Source organism: Aegilops tauschii, chromosome 6 (genome assembly GCF_002575655.3).
Source record: "Aegilops tauschii subsp. strangulata cultivar AL8/78 chromosome 6, Aet v6.0, whole genome shotgun sequence".
Classification (NCBI taxonomy): domain Eukaryota; kingdom Viridiplantae; phylum Streptophyta; class Magnoliopsida; order Poales; family Poaceae; genus Aegilops; species Aegilops tauschii.
This window is the reverse complement of record NC_053040.3, coordinates 72,090,861-72,108,681: the sequence shown is the minus strand read 5'-3', so window position 1 is coordinate 72,108,681 and position 17,821 is coordinate 72,090,861. Positions and strand designations below refer to the sequence as shown.

The window sequence follows — 17,821 nt, the reverse complement described above, 5'->3', positions numbered from 1 at the left end:
AGGTTTACTATAACCATGGGCCTTGTAGCAGAAGAAACAACAAAGTAACAATGCTGCCGAAACAAACGGGATCTAGGAATTAAAGCGTGGACAAAAGAATGCAAATACCGAATACTTGCAAGAATAGAAATGCAAATTAAAACGGATCTACTAACCCATAATTTTTAAATACAAATTTGAATATATTAAAAATCAAAAGCTTGCAAGAATAGAGATGGTCAGATGGAACATACCGAATACCAACAGCGCACTAAAGACAATCACGAGGCAAATGCCCTTTCCGAGACCTCATTGCAGTAAATGTTCGAATAATATCCTTATCATCAACGGACTTGAGTACCACCTGCTCATTGTAACTTGTAATACATGACTTGAACCATTCATTATTGATCTTGCTACGCAGTTTGCTCCCTGTTAAAAATAAGAAAACAGTTTTCTCTCTGTTAGTGCTCGACAGAAAAACAGAAGTGCTCATAAAACTTTAGAAAATGACAAATAAAAAATACAGTCATGCAAACTTAAATAAAATGACATGTTTGGCTTGACAGAACAAGGATTATAGGATCAGGAAAATCAGCTTTATCGACAAAATCTGATCTATATAACTTTAAAGTAGATACTTGGTTGCAGCTAAAATAGAATCAAGTGCTGCCGGCAGGTCCGGTCCTCGGATTTTAGGGGCCCAGGGCGAAACAAAAATCCAAGGCCTTTAGTATAAAGGTCTAAATAATAATCAATCTATGTAGACATAAATTTTGAGGCCAAAAAATAAGGGCATCCAAAATCATTAAGCATATCAAATAATAAAATCATCCGAGATGCAAATTAGTAAATTGGTAATGATAGTAACTATCTATCTCATCCAACAATTTCTTCTCAATGCATACTTTCGAGATGGCATGACAGTACTAAAATTGAAAAGGACAATTATTTTTGGAAATTTGCACAAAGCTATGATAATATTATCATCAAGAATCTGCCTCTCGCCTCTGGTTCATAAAACCTGCTAGGGCATACCTTATCTGGAATCTGCCTCTCACCTCTTGTTGTGGTGAACGGCGTTTATTATCACCTGGACGGCAGTGCTAACGACCTGATTGGTAAACCATAGAGATTAGAGAGGAGAAACAATCAGGCAAATCGTTGGACAAATCTAGAATCAGAAACGCATAGGTCGCTGCTCGTTCGGAGGAAGAAAGAGATGAACAGCCAGATGTACGTACCTCGTGGCGCTGACGTCCTAGACTCCAGTCGAAATCAAATTAGGGTGCGGCGGTGCGGACACACCAGGAACCTAATTAGGGTGCGACGAGGACGACACGCTGGATCCTCATAGGGAAGGCTCCCCCAAACCATGGAAGCTGGCGTGGTCGCGCGGAGGACGGCGATGATAGCTGGATGAAGTGGGTGAGGTGGAGCTCCTCCGCACGCGCACATGCCAACACCCGCCACCGCCTGCGAAGAGGACGACGCGCCGGCTCCTCATAGGGAATCCCCCAAATCGTGGAATCTGGCGGGGTCACACGGAGGATGACGATGACGACGGGAGGAATTGGGGGAGGTGTAGCTTCACCATGGCCGAGTCGAGGGGGGGAAGTGGAGGTGTAGGCGTGCGTGCGACCACGTGGAGACGCGAAATCTACCCTGTGCCGCAGCGACGGCGTCTCCCGGAGTTCGGCGGCAGGGATTGAAACCGCCCTGCCCTGGAGACTTGCCGGCGGCGTTTCCCGGAGTTCGGCGGCGGCGTTTCCCGGAGTTCGGCGGTAGGGGCGGCGTCTCCCTCTCGGATGGCGGCGGCGAAGGGGTTGAGCGGCGGTGACGGAAGCTGCATGTACGTAGGGACGATAGGGACGAATGAGGGCGGCGGGCAAGTGCATCGAGGGCACGACGATTCGGGTGCGAGGGTTTCAGTTGGGAATAGTACGATTCGGTTTTATTTTCGTAGGTTAACCGTCGTAGATTTTTTTTAGGATGATTTTCTGTCGATGAACCATAGTGTTTCACAACGGGCCTGATGGTACCATCCCGTTCTTTTTTTGTCGCTCTCGAGGGCGGAAGGGGGGAATCGCTGGGTTGCGGGAGGTGGGATCGAGGACGAAAATTAACCGTCTCTAATGAGACGAAAATTGACCAGCGGAGACTACCAACTGCTTCATTAGAAGTAGAGATGCTGCACCGGCGCACATAGCGGCACATGGAGCCATGCGCCCGTTACTGGGGCGTACCTCGGGCGTGGACTCTTATTCGACGTTACTAACAGATTATTGAGTTTTGTTCGTTTGATCCCGTACAACATACCTGGGGTTGAAACCGCCCTGCGTCTGCGCGGCGCCGACGTGACCTTACGTCCGCGGCGGTGATCCAAAACCGTGGCGCCGATTTCGTAACGTGGAGGCTCGATCCCGCGGGTTCTTCCCAGTGAGATCGGCGGCGCTCTGTCCTCAAGGAGATCGGGAGCCGATTCCAATAGGAAGGAGATCGGCGGCGCTGTGGAGGCGAGACCGGCGGCGGCGTCCTTCTCGAGGGGATGAGGGGATCGATAGGAAGGGGACCTGGAGGCGAGCGCTGGCGGTTTTTTCTGCGGGGTGTTCTTTGGGCTGCGTGTGTGGGTGGGGTGGGGTGGAGGAGGGGACGAAAAAACCCAACAAAAATATACCGTGGAGACTATTCATCAATTCAGACAACTCGAACATTAAGAGTAAAGATAGATCCGGTACTTCATATTCATACTAGTAACCAAACAACCATAGTCACGGACTGCATCAGCAGCACTGACCTACGTAGCACAGAAGCAAGGATACTAGTTACTACTCCGTAGAAAGATTGGTATTCCGTAGACATCATACTACTACATGTCCACAACAGCAACTGCAGCCGGCTGTCAAGGATTCATCCTCCGCAGCGCCACTGCAGTACGGATGCAGACGAGGACGATGACTAAGGAGCTTGCACAGCAGAGCCGCATCGTGGAGCCCGATGAGTTCCCCAGCCGTCGCCGCGAAGAAGACCTTGTAAAACGTAATATGTTGGGAACTGCTCGACATCCTAAACCGGGGTGTGGCTATCTCATTATATAGAGGGTATCCCAAGGGGTACAATACAATGTTACAGTATATTACAGAGGTTACGTATATACAGTCTAACACCCTCCCTCAATCTTAACTATGGCCTGAAGTACAGAGCAAGTTAAGATTGCGCCTACAGCCTACAAACTGTGGTTGTGGAAGAGGCTTCGTGAAGATGTCAGTAAGTTGATCCTTGGATGAGATAAATTTGATACAGAGTAGCTTCTGTGCAACACGTTTCCGAACAAAATGATAGTCAACCTCAATGTGTTTTGTCCGAGCATGAAACACCGGGTTAGAAGAGAGATATGTAGCACCGATGTTGTCACACCACAAAACTGGAGGCTGAGCCGGAGAGACACGCAACTCTCTCAAGAGACTGTACCCATATGATCTCAGCAGTTGCATCAGCAACAACTTTGTACTCAGCTTCAGTACTACTGCGAGAGACTGTGGCCTGCTTACGAGCATTCCAGGCGATCAATTTAGAACCAAGGAATACCGCATATCCCCCCGTGGATCGCCTGTCATCAGGACTACCAGCCCAGTCTGCATCAGAGAAAGCTGAGAGCTCACACGACGGTGCAGGCTGAAGAAGCAAACCATAGGAGGCAGTAAGACAGACATAGCGCAAAATACGCTTCACAGCTGACCAATGAGATGTCCTGGGGGCATGAAATTGACACACACGGTTGACTGCATAAGAGATATCAGGCCTGGTAATAGTAAGGTATTGCAGACCACCAACAAGACTGCGATACTCAGTAGCATCATCAGACGAGAGAGAGTCTCCATCAAGGGCAGACAACCAATCAGTGGCAGACATCGGAGTGACAGCATGTTTGCACTGAAGCATTCCAGCACGCCGCAACAAGTCCAGGGAGTACTTTTTCTGAGTAAGAGTCAGCCCAGCAGAAGAGCGGGAAACCTCCAGACCAAGGAAGAAATGCAGTGCACCTAAATCCTTGACAGCAAAGTTATCACCGAGAGCAGTCACAAGGCGATCAGCAGCAGCGTCAGAGGAACGGATGAGAATGATGTCATCAACATAAACCAGGAGATACATCGTAACCTCAGGACGCTGTAGGAGAAACAATGACGTATCAGCAGTGGAGGGAGTAAACCCAAGGGCCCGAAGAACAGATCCAAGGCGAGCATGCCATGCTCGAGGGGCCTGCTTGAGTCCATATAGCGCCTTAACCAGTCGACAGAGATGGTGAGGACGTGCCGGATCAACGAAACCAGGCGGCTGACGCATATAAACCTCCTCCTCTAGAATGCCATGGAGAAAAGCGTTCTGCACATCAAGCTGACGAAGGAACCACCCGCGAGTAACAGCAAGAGACAGCAATAATCGAATGGTAGTAGGCTTGATGACTGGACTGGACGTGTCTTCATAATCAAGACCATACCTCTGTTTGAAACCCTTGGCGACTAGCCGTGCCTTGTATCGTTCGATGGAACCATTAGCATGTCTCTTGACTTTAAATACCCACTTAGAATCAATGACGTTGACACCAGGTACTGGAGAACAAGACGCCAGGTGTCATTCTTGTGAAGAGCCTGAACTTCCTGTTCCATGACGGCACGCCGGTGAGGGATGCTCAGTGCAGCCTGAAAGTGACGAGGCTCTGCAGTGGGATCGGCAGTAGTATGGGCCATGCACGCATCAAGCCACGCAACAGTACCATCCGTGCGCTCGTTCGGATGAAAAATGTCGTGCTGGCTCCGTGTTCGAGGACGAAGAGCAACCGCAGGCTGCGGCGACGAGGCCGGTGTGGGACCAGGCGAGTCCGACTCGAAGGAGTCCGAGACAGAGCCTGTCGGCGAACTGGAGACCGAAGCAGGGCTGGTCGGGGCAGGTGACAGCACTGCCAGGCCAGTCGAGGCGGCGGCCGGCGAGCCCAGCACCAGTCCAGGTGAGGCGGCGGCCGGCGAGCCCAGCACCGACCCAGGCGAGACAGAGGCCCGCAAGCCAGGCGAGGCCAAAGCCGGCCCAGGCGAGCCAGGCGAGGCGGGTGCACGTGCGTCGGGCGAGGCCAACGCCGGCCTAGTCGAGACGGCGATACGCGAGCCAGGCGCATGTGTGTCGGGCGAGCCGGGCACCCGCGAGGCAGCCTCCACAGGTGAGGCGGTAGCGGGTTGACGGGCGCCACCCGTCATGCATGGCGCATGCACGTCCGGAGCGCGAGTCACATCCACGACATGTTCATCAAGAAGCTCGAGACGGGCGCCGCGTCTAATACCTGCAGCATGATTAGGAAGCAACGCAGGGGCATATGCAACATCCAGTAATTGATCAGGCGAAGGTATAGACACAGGCACTGATGACATAGGAGTGGTAGAGTGAGTCGGAAGTGCACCAAAGGGGAACACATTTTCATCAAACAGAACGTCACGAGAAATGTAGACGCGGTTTGTTGGAACATGTAGGCACTTATTGAAGGAAATATGCCCTAGAGGCAATAATAAAGTATTATATATTTCCTTATATCATGATAAATGTTTATTATTCATGCTAGAATTGTATTAACCGGAAACATAATACATGTGTGAATACATAGACAAACAGAGTGTCACTAGTATGCCTCTACTTGACTAGCTCGTTAATCAAAGATGGTTATGTTACCTAGCCATAGACATGAGTTGTCATTTGATTAACGAGATCACCTCATTAGGAGAATGACGTGATTGACTTGACCCATTCCGTTAGCTTAGCACCCGATCGTTTAGTATGTTGCTATTGCTTTCTTCATGACTTATACATGTTCCTATGACTATGAGATTATGCAACTCCCGTTTACCGGAGGAACACTTTGTGTGCTACCAAACGTCACAATGTAAATGGGTGATTATAAAGGTGCTCTACAGGTGTCTCCAAAGGTACTTGTTGGGTTGGCGTATTTCGAGATTAGGATTTGTCACTCCGATTATCGGAGAGGTATCTCTGGGCCCACTCGGTAATGCACATCACTATAAGCCTTGCAAGCATTGTGACTAATGAGTTAGTTGCGGGATGATGTATTACGGAACGAGTAAAGAGACTTGCCGATAACGAGATTGAACTAGGTATCGAGACACCGACGATCAAATCTCGGGCAAGTAACATACCGGTGACAAAGGGAACAACGTATGTTGTTATGCGGTCTGACCGATAAAGATCTTCGTAGAATATGTGGGAGCCAATATGGGCATCCAGGTCCCGCTATTGGTTATTGACCGGAGACGTGTCTCGGTCATGTCTACATAGTTCTCGAACCCGTAGGGTCCGCACGCTTAACGTTACGATGACAGTTTTATTGAGTTTTGATGTACCGAAGGAGTTCGGAGTCCCGGATGAGATCGGGGATATGACGAGGAGTCTCGAAATGGTCGAGACGTAAAAATCGATATATTGGACGACTATATTCGCACTTCGGAAAGGTTCCGAGTGATTCGGGTATTTTTCGGAGTACCGGAGAGTTACGGGAATTCGTATTGGGCCTTAATGGGCCATACGGGAAGGAGAGAAAGGCCTCAAAAGGTGGCCGCACCCCTCCCCATGGTCTGGTCCGAATTGGACTAGGGAAGGGGGGCGCACTCTTCCTTCTTTCTCCTTCCCCCTTCCCTTCTCCTACTCCCACAAGGAAAGGAGGAGTCCTACTCCCACCGGGAGTAGGACTCCCCCCTATGGCGCGCCTCTCCCCTTGGCCGGCTGCCTCCCCCTTGCTCCTTTATATACGGGGGCAGGGGCACCCCAGATACACAACAATTGATCCTTGAGATCTCTTAGCCGTGTGCGGTGCCCCCCTCCACCATATTACACCTCGATAATACCGTTGCGGAGCTTAGGCGAAGCCCTGCGTCGGTGGAACATCATCATCGTCACCACGCCGTCGTGCTGACGAAACTCTCCCTCAACACTCGGCTGGATCGGAGTTCGAGGGACGTCATCGAGCTAAACGTGTGTAGAACTCGGAGGTGTCGTACGTTCGGTACTTGATCGGTCGGATCGTGAAGACATACGACTACATCAACCGCGTTGTGATAACGCTTCCGCTGTCGGTCTACGAGGGTACGTGGACAACACTCTCCCCTCTCGTTGCTATGCATCACCATGATTTTGTGTGTGCGTAGGAAATTTTTTGAAATTACTACGTTCCCCAACAGTGGTATCAGAGCCTGGTTTTATGCGTTGATGCTATGCACGAGTAGAACACAAGTGAGTTGTGGGCGATATAAGTCATACTGCTTACCAGCATGTCATACTTTGGTTCAGCTGTATTGTGAGATGAAGTGGCCCGGACCGACATTACGCGTACGCTTACGCGAGACTGGTTTCACCGTTGCGAGCACTCGTTGCTTAAAGGTGACTGGCGGGTGTCTGTCTCTCTCACTTTAGTTGAACCGAGTGTGGCTACGCCCGGTCCTTGCGAAGGTTAAAACAGCACCAACTTGACAAACTATCGTTGTGGTTTTGATGCGTAGGTAAGAACGGTTCTTGCTAAGCCCGTAGCAGCCACGTAAAACTTGCAACAACAAAGTAGAGGACGTCTAACTTGTTTTTGCAGGGCATGTTGTGATGTGATATGGTCAAGACATGATGTGATATATTTTGTTGTATGAGATGATCATGTTTTGTAACCGAGTTATCGGCAACTGGCAGGAGCCATATGGTTGTCGCTTTATTGTATGAGATGCAATCATCATGTAATAGTTTTACTTTATCACTAAGCGGTAGCGATAGTCGTAAAAGCAATTATTTGGCGAGACGACAACGATACTACGATGGAGATCAAGGTGTCGAGCCGGTGGCGATGGTGATCAAGCACGGTGCTTTGGAGATGGAGATCACAAGCACAAGATGATGATGGCCATATCATATCACTTATATTGATTGCATGTGATGTTAATCCTTTATGCATCTTATCTTGCTTTGTTTGACGGTAGCATTATAAGATGATCCTTCACTAAATTATCAAAGTATAAGTGTTCTCCCTGAGTATGCACCGTTGCGAAAGTTCTTCGTGCTGAGACACCACGTGATGATCGGGTGTGATAGGCTCTACGTTCAAATACAACGGGTGCAAAACAGTTGCACACGCGGAATACTCAAGTTAAACTTGACGAGCCTAGCATATAACAGATATGGCCTCGGAACACGGAGACCGAAAGGTCGAGCGTGAATCATATAGTAGATATGATCAACATATTGATGTTCACCATTGAAACTACTCCATCTCACGTGATGATCGGACATGGTTTAGTTGATATGGATCACGTGATCACTTAGAGGATTAGAGGGATGTCTATCTAAGTGGGAGTTCTTAAGTAATTTGATTAATTGAACTTAAATTTATCATGAACTTAGTCCTGATAGTATTTTACAAATTATGTTGTAGATCAATAGCTCGCGTTGTTACTTCCCTATGTTTATTTTGATATGTTCCTAGAGAAAAATTATGTTGAAAGATATTAGTAGCAATGATGTGGATTGGATCCATGATCTGAGGATTATCCTCATTGCTGCACAGAAGAATTATGTCCTTGATGCACCGCTAGGTGACAGACCTATTGCAGGAGCAGATGCAGACGTTATGAACGTTTGGCTAGCTCAATATGATGACTACTTGATAGTTTAGTGCACCATGCTTAACGGCTTAGAATCGGGACTTCAAAGACGTTTTGAACGTCATGGACCATATGAGATGTTCCAGGAGTTGAAGTTAATATTTCAAGCAAATACCCGAGTTGAGAGATATGAAGTCTCCAACAAGTTCTATAGCTAAAATATGGAGGAGAATCGCTCAACTAGTGAGCATGTGCTCAGATTGTCTGGGTACTACAATCGCTTGAATCAAGTGGGAGTTTATCTTCCAGATAAAATAGTGATTGACAGAATTCTCTAGTCACCATCACCAAGTTAGTAGAACTTCGTGATAAACTATAGTATGCGAGGGATGACGAAAGTAATTCCCGAGCTCTTCGTGATGCTGAAATCGACGAAGGTAGAAATCAAGAAAAACATTAAGTGTTGATGGTTGACGAGACCACTAGTTTCAAGAAAAGGGCAAAGGGAAGAAGGGGAACTTCAAAAAGAACGGCAAGCAAGTTGCTACTCAAGTGAAGAAGCCCAAGTCTGTACCTAAGCCTGAGACTAAGTGCTTCTACTGCAAAGGAACTGGTCACTGGAGGCGGAACTGCCCCAAGTATTTGGTGGATAAGAAGGATGGCAAAGTGAACAAAGTTATATTGGATATACATGTTATTGATGTGTACTTACTAGTGTTTATAGCAACCCCTCGGTATTTGATACTGGTTTAGTTGCTAAGAGTAGTAACTCGAAACGGGAGTTGCAGAATAAACAGAGACTAGTAAAAGGCGAGGTGACGATGTGTGTTGGAAGTAGTTCCAAGATTGATATGATCATCATCGCACACTCCCTATACTTTCGGGATTAGTGTTGAAACTAAATAAGTGTTATTTGGTGTTTGCGTTGAGCATGAATATGATTTGATCATGTTTTGCAATACGGTTATTCATTTAAGTTAGAGAACAATTGTTGTTCTGTTTACATGAATAAAAACCTTCTATGGTCATACACACCAACGAAAATGGTTTGTTGGATCTCGATCGTAGTGATACACATAAATCATAATATTGAAGCCAAAAGATGCAAAGTTAATAATGATAGTGCAACTTATTTGTGGCACTGCCGTTTAGGTCATATTGGTGTAAAGCGCATGAAGAAACTCCATACTGATGGGATTTTGGAATCACTTGATTATGAATCACTTGATGCTTGCGAACCGTGCCTCATGGGCAAGATGACTAAAACGCCATTCTCCGGAACTATGGAGAGAGCAACAGATTTGTTGGAAGTCATACATACAGATGTATGTGGTCCAATGAATATTGAGGCTCGTGGCGGATATCGTTATTTTCTCACCTTCACAGATGATTCGAGCAGATATGGGTATATCTACTTGATGAAACATAAGTCTGAAACATTTGAAAAGTTCATATAATTTCAAAGTGAAGTAGAAAATCATCGTAACAAGAAAATAAAGTTTCTACGAACTGATCGCGGAGACAAATATTTGAGTTATGAGTTTGGTCTTCAGTTAAAACAATGTGAAATAGTTTCACTACTCACGCCACCTGGAACACCATGGTGTAATGGTGTGTCCGAACATCTTAATCGTACTTTATTAGATATGGTGCGATATATGATGTCTCTTGCCGATCTACCACTATCGTTTTGGGGTTATGCATTAGACACAGCTGCATTCACGTTAAATAGGGCACCATCAAAATCCATTGAGACGACGTCTTATGAACTGTGGTTTGGCAAGAAACCAAAGTTGTCGTTTCTTAAAATTTGGGATTGCAATGCTTATGTGAAAATTTCATCCTGATAAGCTCAAACCCAAATCGGAGAAATGTGTCTTCATAGGATACCCAAAGGAGACAGTTGGGTACACCTTCTATCACAGATCCGAAGGCAAGACATTTGTTGCTTAGTATGGATCCTTTCTAGAGAAGGAGTTTCTCTCGAAAGAAGTGAGTGGGAGGAAAGTAGAACTTGATGAGGTAATTGTACCTGCTCCCTTATTGGAAAGTAGTTCATCGCAGAAACCAGTTTTTGAGACACCTGCACCAATTAGTGAGGAAGTTAATGATGATGATCATGAAACTTTAGATCAAGTTATTACTAAACCTCGTAGATCAACCAGAGTAAGATCCGCACCAGAGTGGTACGGTAATCCTGTTCTGGAGGTTATGTTACTAGACCATGACGAACCTACGAACTATGAAGAAGCGATGGTGAGCCCAGATTCCGCAAAACGGCTTGAGGCCATGAAATCTGAGATGGGATCCATGTATGAGAACAAAGTATGGACTTTGGTTGACTTGCCCAATGATCGGCAAGCCATTGAGATTAAATGGATCTTCAAGAGGAAGACGGACACTGATAGTAGTGTTACTATCTACAAAGCTAGAATTGTCGCAAAAGGTTTTCGACAAGTTTAAGGTGTTGACTACGATGAGAGTTTCTCACTCGTATCTATGCTTAAGTCTGTCTGAATCATGTTATTAATTGCCGCATTTTATGAAATATGGCAAATGGATAAACAAAACTGCATTCCTTAATGGATTTATTAAAGAAGAGTTGTATATGATGCAACCAGGAGGTTTTGTCAGTCCTAAAAGTGCTAAATATGCAAGCTCCAGTGTTCCATCTATGGACTGGTGCAAGCATCTCGGAGTTGGAACATATGCTTTGGTAAGTTGATCAAAGGATATAGTTTTATACAGACTTGCGGTGAAGCCTGTATTTACAAGAAAGTGAGTGGGAGCACTATAGTATTTCTGATAAGTATATGTGAATGACATATTGTTGATCGGAAATAATGTAGAATTATTCTGCAAAGCATAAAGGAGTGTTTGAAAGAAGTTTTTTCAAAGAAAGACCTCGGTGAAGCTGCTTACATATTGAGCATCAAGATCTATAAGGATAGATCAAGACGCTTGATAAGTTTTTTCAATGAGTACATACCTTAACAAGATTTTGAAATGGTTCAAAATGGAACAGTCAAAGAAAGAGTTCTTGCCTGTGTTACAAGGTGTGAAATTGAGTAAAGACTCAAAACCCGACCACGGCAGAAGATAGAAAGAGAATACAGGTCATTCCCTATGCCTTGGCCATAGGTTCTATAAAGTATGCCATGCTGTGTACCAGATCTATTGTATACCCTATACTGATTTTGGCAAGGGAGTACAATAGTGATCTAGGAGTAGATCATTGGACAGCGGTCAAAATTATCCTTAGTGGAATAAGGATATGTTTCTCGATTATGGAAGTGACAAAAGGTTCGTCGTAAAAGGTTACGTCGATGCAAGTTTTGACACTAAATCTAGATGACTCTAAGTCTCGGTCTAGATACATATTGAAAGTGGGAGCAATTAGCTAGAGTAGCTCCGTGCAGAGCATTGTAGACATAGAAATTTGCAAAATACTTACGGATCTGAATGTGACAGACCCGTTGACTAAAATTATCTCACAATCAAAACATGATCACACCTTAGTACTCTTTGGGTGTTAATCACATAGCGATGTGAACTAGATTATTGACTCTAGTAAACCCTTTGAGAGTTGGTCACATAGAGATGTGAACTATGGGTGTTAATCACATGGTGATGTGAATTATTTATGTTTAATCACATAGAGATGTGAACTAGATTATTGACTCTAGTGCAAGTGGGAGACTGAAGGAAATATGCCCTAGAGGCAATAATAAAGTATTATATATTTCCTTATATCATGATAAATGTTTATTATTCATGCTAGAATTGTATTAACCGGAAACATAATACATGTGTGAATACATAGACAAACAGAGTGTCACTAGTATGCCTCTACTTGACTAGCTCGTTGATCAAAGATGGTTATGTTACCTAGCGATAGACATGAGTTGTCATTTGATTAACGAGATCACCTCATTAGGAGAATGACGTGATTGACTTGACCCATTCCGTTAGCTTAGCACCCGATCGTTTAGTATATTGCTATTGCTTTCTTCATGACTTATACATGTTCCTATGACTATGAGATTATGCAACTCCCGTTTACCGGAGGAACACTTTGTGTGCTACCAAACGTCACAACGTAAATGGGTGATTATAAAGGTGCTCTACATGTGTCTCCAAAGGTACTTGTTGGGTTGGCGTATTTCGAGATTAGGATTTGTCACTCCGATTGTCGGAGAGGTATCTCTGGGCCCACTCGGTAATGCACATCACTATAAGCCTTGCAAGCATTGTGACTAATGAGTTAGTTGCGGGATGATGTGTTACGGAACGAGTAAAGAGACTTGCCGATAACGAGATTGAACTAGGTATCGAGATACCGACGATCAAATCTCGGGCAAGTAACATACCGGTGACAAAGGGAACAACGTATGTTGTTATGCGGTCTGACCGATAAAGATCTTCGTAGAATATGTGGGAGCCAATATAGGTATCCAGGTCCCGCTATTGGTTATTGACCGGAGACGTGTCTCGGTCATGTCTACATAGTTCTCGAACCCGTAGGGTCCGCACGCTTAACGTTACGATGACAGTTTTATTGAGTTTTGATGTACCGAAGGAGTTCGGAGTCCCGGATGAGATCGGGGATATGACGAGGAGTCTCGAAATGGTCGAGACGTAAAAATCAATATATTGGACGACTATATTCGGACTTCGGAAAGGTTCCGAGTGATTCGGTTATTTTTCGGAGTACCGGAGAGTTACGGGAATTCGTATTGGGCCTTAATGGGCCATACGGGAAAGGAGAGAAAGGCCTCAAAAGGTGGTCGCACCCCTCCCCATGGTCTGGTCCGAATTGGACTAGGGAAGGGGGTGCACCCTTCCTTCTTTCTCCTTCCCCCTTCCCTTCTCCTACTCCCACAAGGAAAGGAGGAGTCCTACTCCCGGTGGGAGTAGGACTCCCCCCTATGGCGCGCCTCTCCCCTTGGCCGGCTGCCTCCCCCTTGCTCCTTTATATACGGGGGCAGGGGGGCACCCCAGATACACAACAATTGATCCTTGAGATCTCTTAGCCGTGTGCGGTGCCCCCCTCCACCATATTACACCTCGATAATACCGTTGCGGAGCTTAGGCGAAGCCCTGCGTCGGTGGAACATCATCATCGTCACCACGCCGTCGTGCTGACGAAACTCTCCCTCAACACTTGGCTGGATCGGAGTTCGAGGGACGTCATCGAGCTGAATGTGTGTAGAACTCGGAGGTGCCGTACGTTCGGTACTTGATCGGTCGGATCGTGAAGACGTACGACTACATCAACCGCGTTGTGATAACGCTTCCGCTGTCGGTCTACGAGGGTACATGGACAACACTCTCCCCTCTCGTTGCTATGCATCACCATGATCTTGTGTGTGCGTAGGAAATTTTTTGAAATTACTACATTCCCCAACACTTATACCCTTTGTGGAGGGAACTATACCCGAGAAAAACATACTTCTTAGACCGAAACTCTAGCTTACGCTTATTATATGGACGAAGGTGAGGCCAACATGCACACCCAAACACTTTGAAGAACGTGTAGTCTGGGATTTCATTGAGCAAGAGTTCAAGCGGGGTTTGCATTTTCAGAAGTCGTGAGGGAAGCCTATTAATAAGAAAATAGGCTGTGGAGAAAGTATCACTCCAGAACCGAAACGGAACGGATGCATGAGCTAGTAAGGTTAGGCCAGTTTCAACGAGGTGACGATGCTTACGTTCGGCAGTTCCATTCTGCTGATGTGTATGAGGACATGACACGCGATGCGAAATCCTAAGTTTGTTAAAAAATGAGTTGAGGTTGTGGTATTCACCACCCCAGTCGGATTGGACATGGATGATTTTCTGTTTAAGGAGACGCTCAACGTGTGCTTGAAACTGAATAAAAATATCGAACACATTAGACTTGCGCTTAATAAGATATAACCAAGTAAACCGACTATAAGCATCAATAAAACTGACATAATAATTGTGACCACAAACAGATGTCTGGACATGACCCCAGACATCAGAAAACACAAGCTCAAGAGGATGTTTCACAACACGACTAGACTCTGAAAACGGAAGTTGGTGACTCTTGCCCTGCTGACAAGCATCACAGACAGTTTCAGCAGTTTTATTGGACACAACTGGTAGCTCATAACGATGCAACACATGACGAACTATGGGAGCTGCAGGATGACCAAGGCGCGCATGCCAGTGAGTGGGAGACACACGGACACCACTGAACGCCTGAGGAGAAGACTGCATGGAGGGTGTGCGTGACGCATCAAGTGCGTACAAGCCATGGCGAAGACGACCGCTAAGCAGAACGGCCCTCGTGTCCTGATCCTTGGTAAAGAAACGAAAAGGGTGAAACTCAGCAAGGACATTATTATCACGTGTAAGTTGAGGAATAGACAACAAACTACGCGTAGCAGTGGGAACACGAAGGACATTGGAAAGATGTAGTTTGCAAAAATTGTGTGCAAGGAGAGAAGCCTGACCAACATGAGAGATGCGCATACCTGCTCCACTGGCGGTGTGCACCTGATCATGACCACGATATGGCTCCTGAGTAGAGAGCTTGCCCATCTCGCCGGTGAGGTGGTTAGTAGCTCCGGTGTCCATATACCATGTCGGATCAATGGAGTAGGACGGAGTGGGACCATGATCATGACTCGTCACGGCGGCGGCGGCCTGCTTGCCGTTCCCTTTACCATTGTTGCCGAGGCCCAGGAAATCTTGCTTGTAGCGACGATGGCAGCGAGAGGCAATGTGGCGCTCAAGGCCACACAGCTGGCAGGCCTGCGGGGCACCGCAGGAGGAGCAGCAAGCAACCGGCCGGTTGCCCCCCGTGATGGACGGCGCATTGCCACGCGGGGCCGGCTGTGAAGACGGTGCCGGCTTGCCACCGGAAGATGATGCCCGCGGAGGTTTGCCGCGAGTCGCGGCATTGGCGGAGGCAAAACCTGGTGAGACACGACGCGCCTTGATGCGCTGTTCGCGGTCAAGGAGTCGGGCGTAAAGCTCGCGAGGTGGAAGTGGACATCACGGCCATAAACGTTCTCAACGAGATTGTCATAATCATCATCAAGCCCGTTAAGCACGAAGGTGGTGAACTCCTCGTCCTGCAGAGACTGGCCAATCGAAGCCAGTGTGTCAGCGAGGCCCCTCATCTTGTTGAAGTAGTCCGTAATGCTGAGGTCACCAAGCTTGGTCTCACCTAGCTCGGTGCGGATAGAGTGGGCACGCGCTTGAGACTGAGAGGCGAAGCTGGTGCGAAGAGCCGCCCACGCCTCTCGTGACGTAGCGGCGAAGATGACCAGCGACGAGACGCTCGGAGCGAGCGAGGACTGGATGGCGGAGAGGATGGCTTGATCCTGGGCCACCCATGCATGATATGCCGGGTGCTGAGGGGGCGGACACGGGATGGACCCGTCGACGTAGCCCTCCAGGTAGCGACTCCGCAGAAGAGGCAACACCTAGGCACGCCAGGACAAGTAGTTGTCTGGCGTGAGTTTCACCGGTAGCAGGTGTGAGAAGTAAAACGGCGACGGCACTGCGGCCTGATCACCGTGAGCATGCGGCGGTGCGTAGAAGCCCATCGACGAATGTGCAGCCGGTCCCGAGTAGGACGGATAGGGCCCGACAGAACCAGCTGTCGGGGCGCCGTAGGACGCCGCAGCTGGCGCCCCATACTGCAAGGCAGCCGCAGCCACATGGGGCGGCGGCGACGGAGCCGGGTAGGCTTGGGGCGGCGCAGGGTAGAGATGCGTCGGGGGCACCGAGTAGGGCTGCATAGCAGCGGCAGCCCCAGGAGACGACGGCGACGACACCGGGTAGGGTTGGTGTGGCGGCGCGCCGTAGGGATGGGACGACTGGACGCCGTAGTGGTGCGGGACAGGAGGTGCACCGGACGGCGGCGGCGGCCCACCATGAGCCGTTGTAGGAGCGCCGCACGAGTATAGATCGCCCGCCGCGACGTTGGGCGGGGCGACATGATCGCCAGGAAGGCCCGATCCGATCTGGGGACTAGGCGATGGAGGAGCGCCATGGGCCATCACAAGGGGGCGCGAGGCCAGGAACGGCGACCCAAGGGCCGGCGCAGCGACGGCGGGGGCGGCGACAGAGGTCGGCGCAACGACGGCGGCGGCGGCGGTAGAGGCAGCGGAAGCCATCTTAACCTAAACTGATACCATGTAAAACGTAATATGTTGGGAACTGCTCGACACCCTAAACCGGGGTGTGACTATCTCATTATATAGAAGGTACCCAAGGGGTATAATACAATGTACAGAGGCTACCTATAAGACCTTCCAAATCGCTGCGGACGTCCGGCGTAGCGTCCACCGACGGAAGCGATCCTCCACTACATCAGCCTTGACCTATCACATTTCACAATCGTCAACATCATGAGCGACGTTGATTAGGCGGGGCGGGAGGGGCGACGAGTGAGTGAGTGACGAGTACCTCGCCGCCGCTGCCGGCGGCGCGCAGGAAGAAAAGTACTATAGCCGGCGCCATGAGTAGCAGGGAGAGCATGCCAGAATAAAACTTGATCTCAGATACAAGGACCGAGGCCCGGAATGCGATGATGCGGAAGAAAGTCGCCGGGAAGAGCACGCAGGTCGCGCCCACGAAGAGATAGATCAGGGCATCCGCGGCGGCGCGGGCGGCGCTGCTGCGTGCCACTGCCACCACGGCAACCCTCACCCTCGCCGGCGAGCTGGCCGCCATGCGCGCAGCCAGCCTGGAGACCTCCTCTTCGAACGTCACGGCGGCCATTTTGGATGTGGAGTGGAGTGGAGGGGTAGGTGACTCAGTGTGACTTGTAGCTGGGTTGTGTCACGGCCTGCGGTCTTCGGGGTCCTTTTATGCTGAACTCCAAGCTACGGAACTCTCGCTCTGGCAACTGTGCGTGTGAACATGACCGGTTTACAGCGACCATTAGAGCTATATAACCAATATTAAAGAAATGTTCACTAGAGCTATATATTAAGTAATGTTTTAGAGCGACCATGACTGGTTTACAATTTACAGCACAAAAGTTTCTCCTAATAGTTCCTCCGGGAATAATTAGCACTGTTTGAGTGAGTAAATTGTGAACATTTAAGTAAATGTCTCATATTTCAAAGTGACTGCAATGGTTGATTTGATATATTTCTGCATTGTATCCCTTATTTTCTACTCTTTCTAGTGACCTTACAAGCAAAAGAGACAACGAATTAATG

General features: G+C 48.1%; 1 protein-coding gene across 1 annotated transcript; it reads right to left on the bottom strand.

Annotated features, from left to right (window-relative positions):
- Positions 1 to 16,820: 16,820 nt before the first annotated feature.
- LOC120966841 (uncharacterized) lies at positions 16,821 to 17,403 on the bottom strand. The gene is made up of 2 exons (XM_040393397.3): positions 17,061 to 17,403; positions 16,821 to 16,975 (listed from the first exon to the last, which is right to left on the bottom strand). The coding sequence occupies exons 1-2, from the start codon at positions 17,373 to 17,375 to the stop codon at positions 16,895 to 16,897; spliced, it is 396 nt and encodes a 131-aa protein (XP_040249331.1). The 5' UTR covers positions 17,376 to 17,403; the 3' UTR covers positions 16,821 to 16,894.
- Positions 17,404 to 17,821: the final 418 nt, after the last annotated feature.

Bases quoted from the DNA above. Each gene is read 5' to 3' on its own strand.
- LOC120966841 (XM_040393397.3), bottom strand. From the start codon at position 17,375: ATGGCCGCCGTGACGTTCGAAGAGGAGGTCTCCAGGCTGGCTGCGCGC. The intron at 16,976-17,060 runs GTACTCGTCACT...GAAATGTGATAG, and splicing joins CCGCCGGCAGCGGCGGCGAG to GTCAAGGCTGATGTAGTGGA.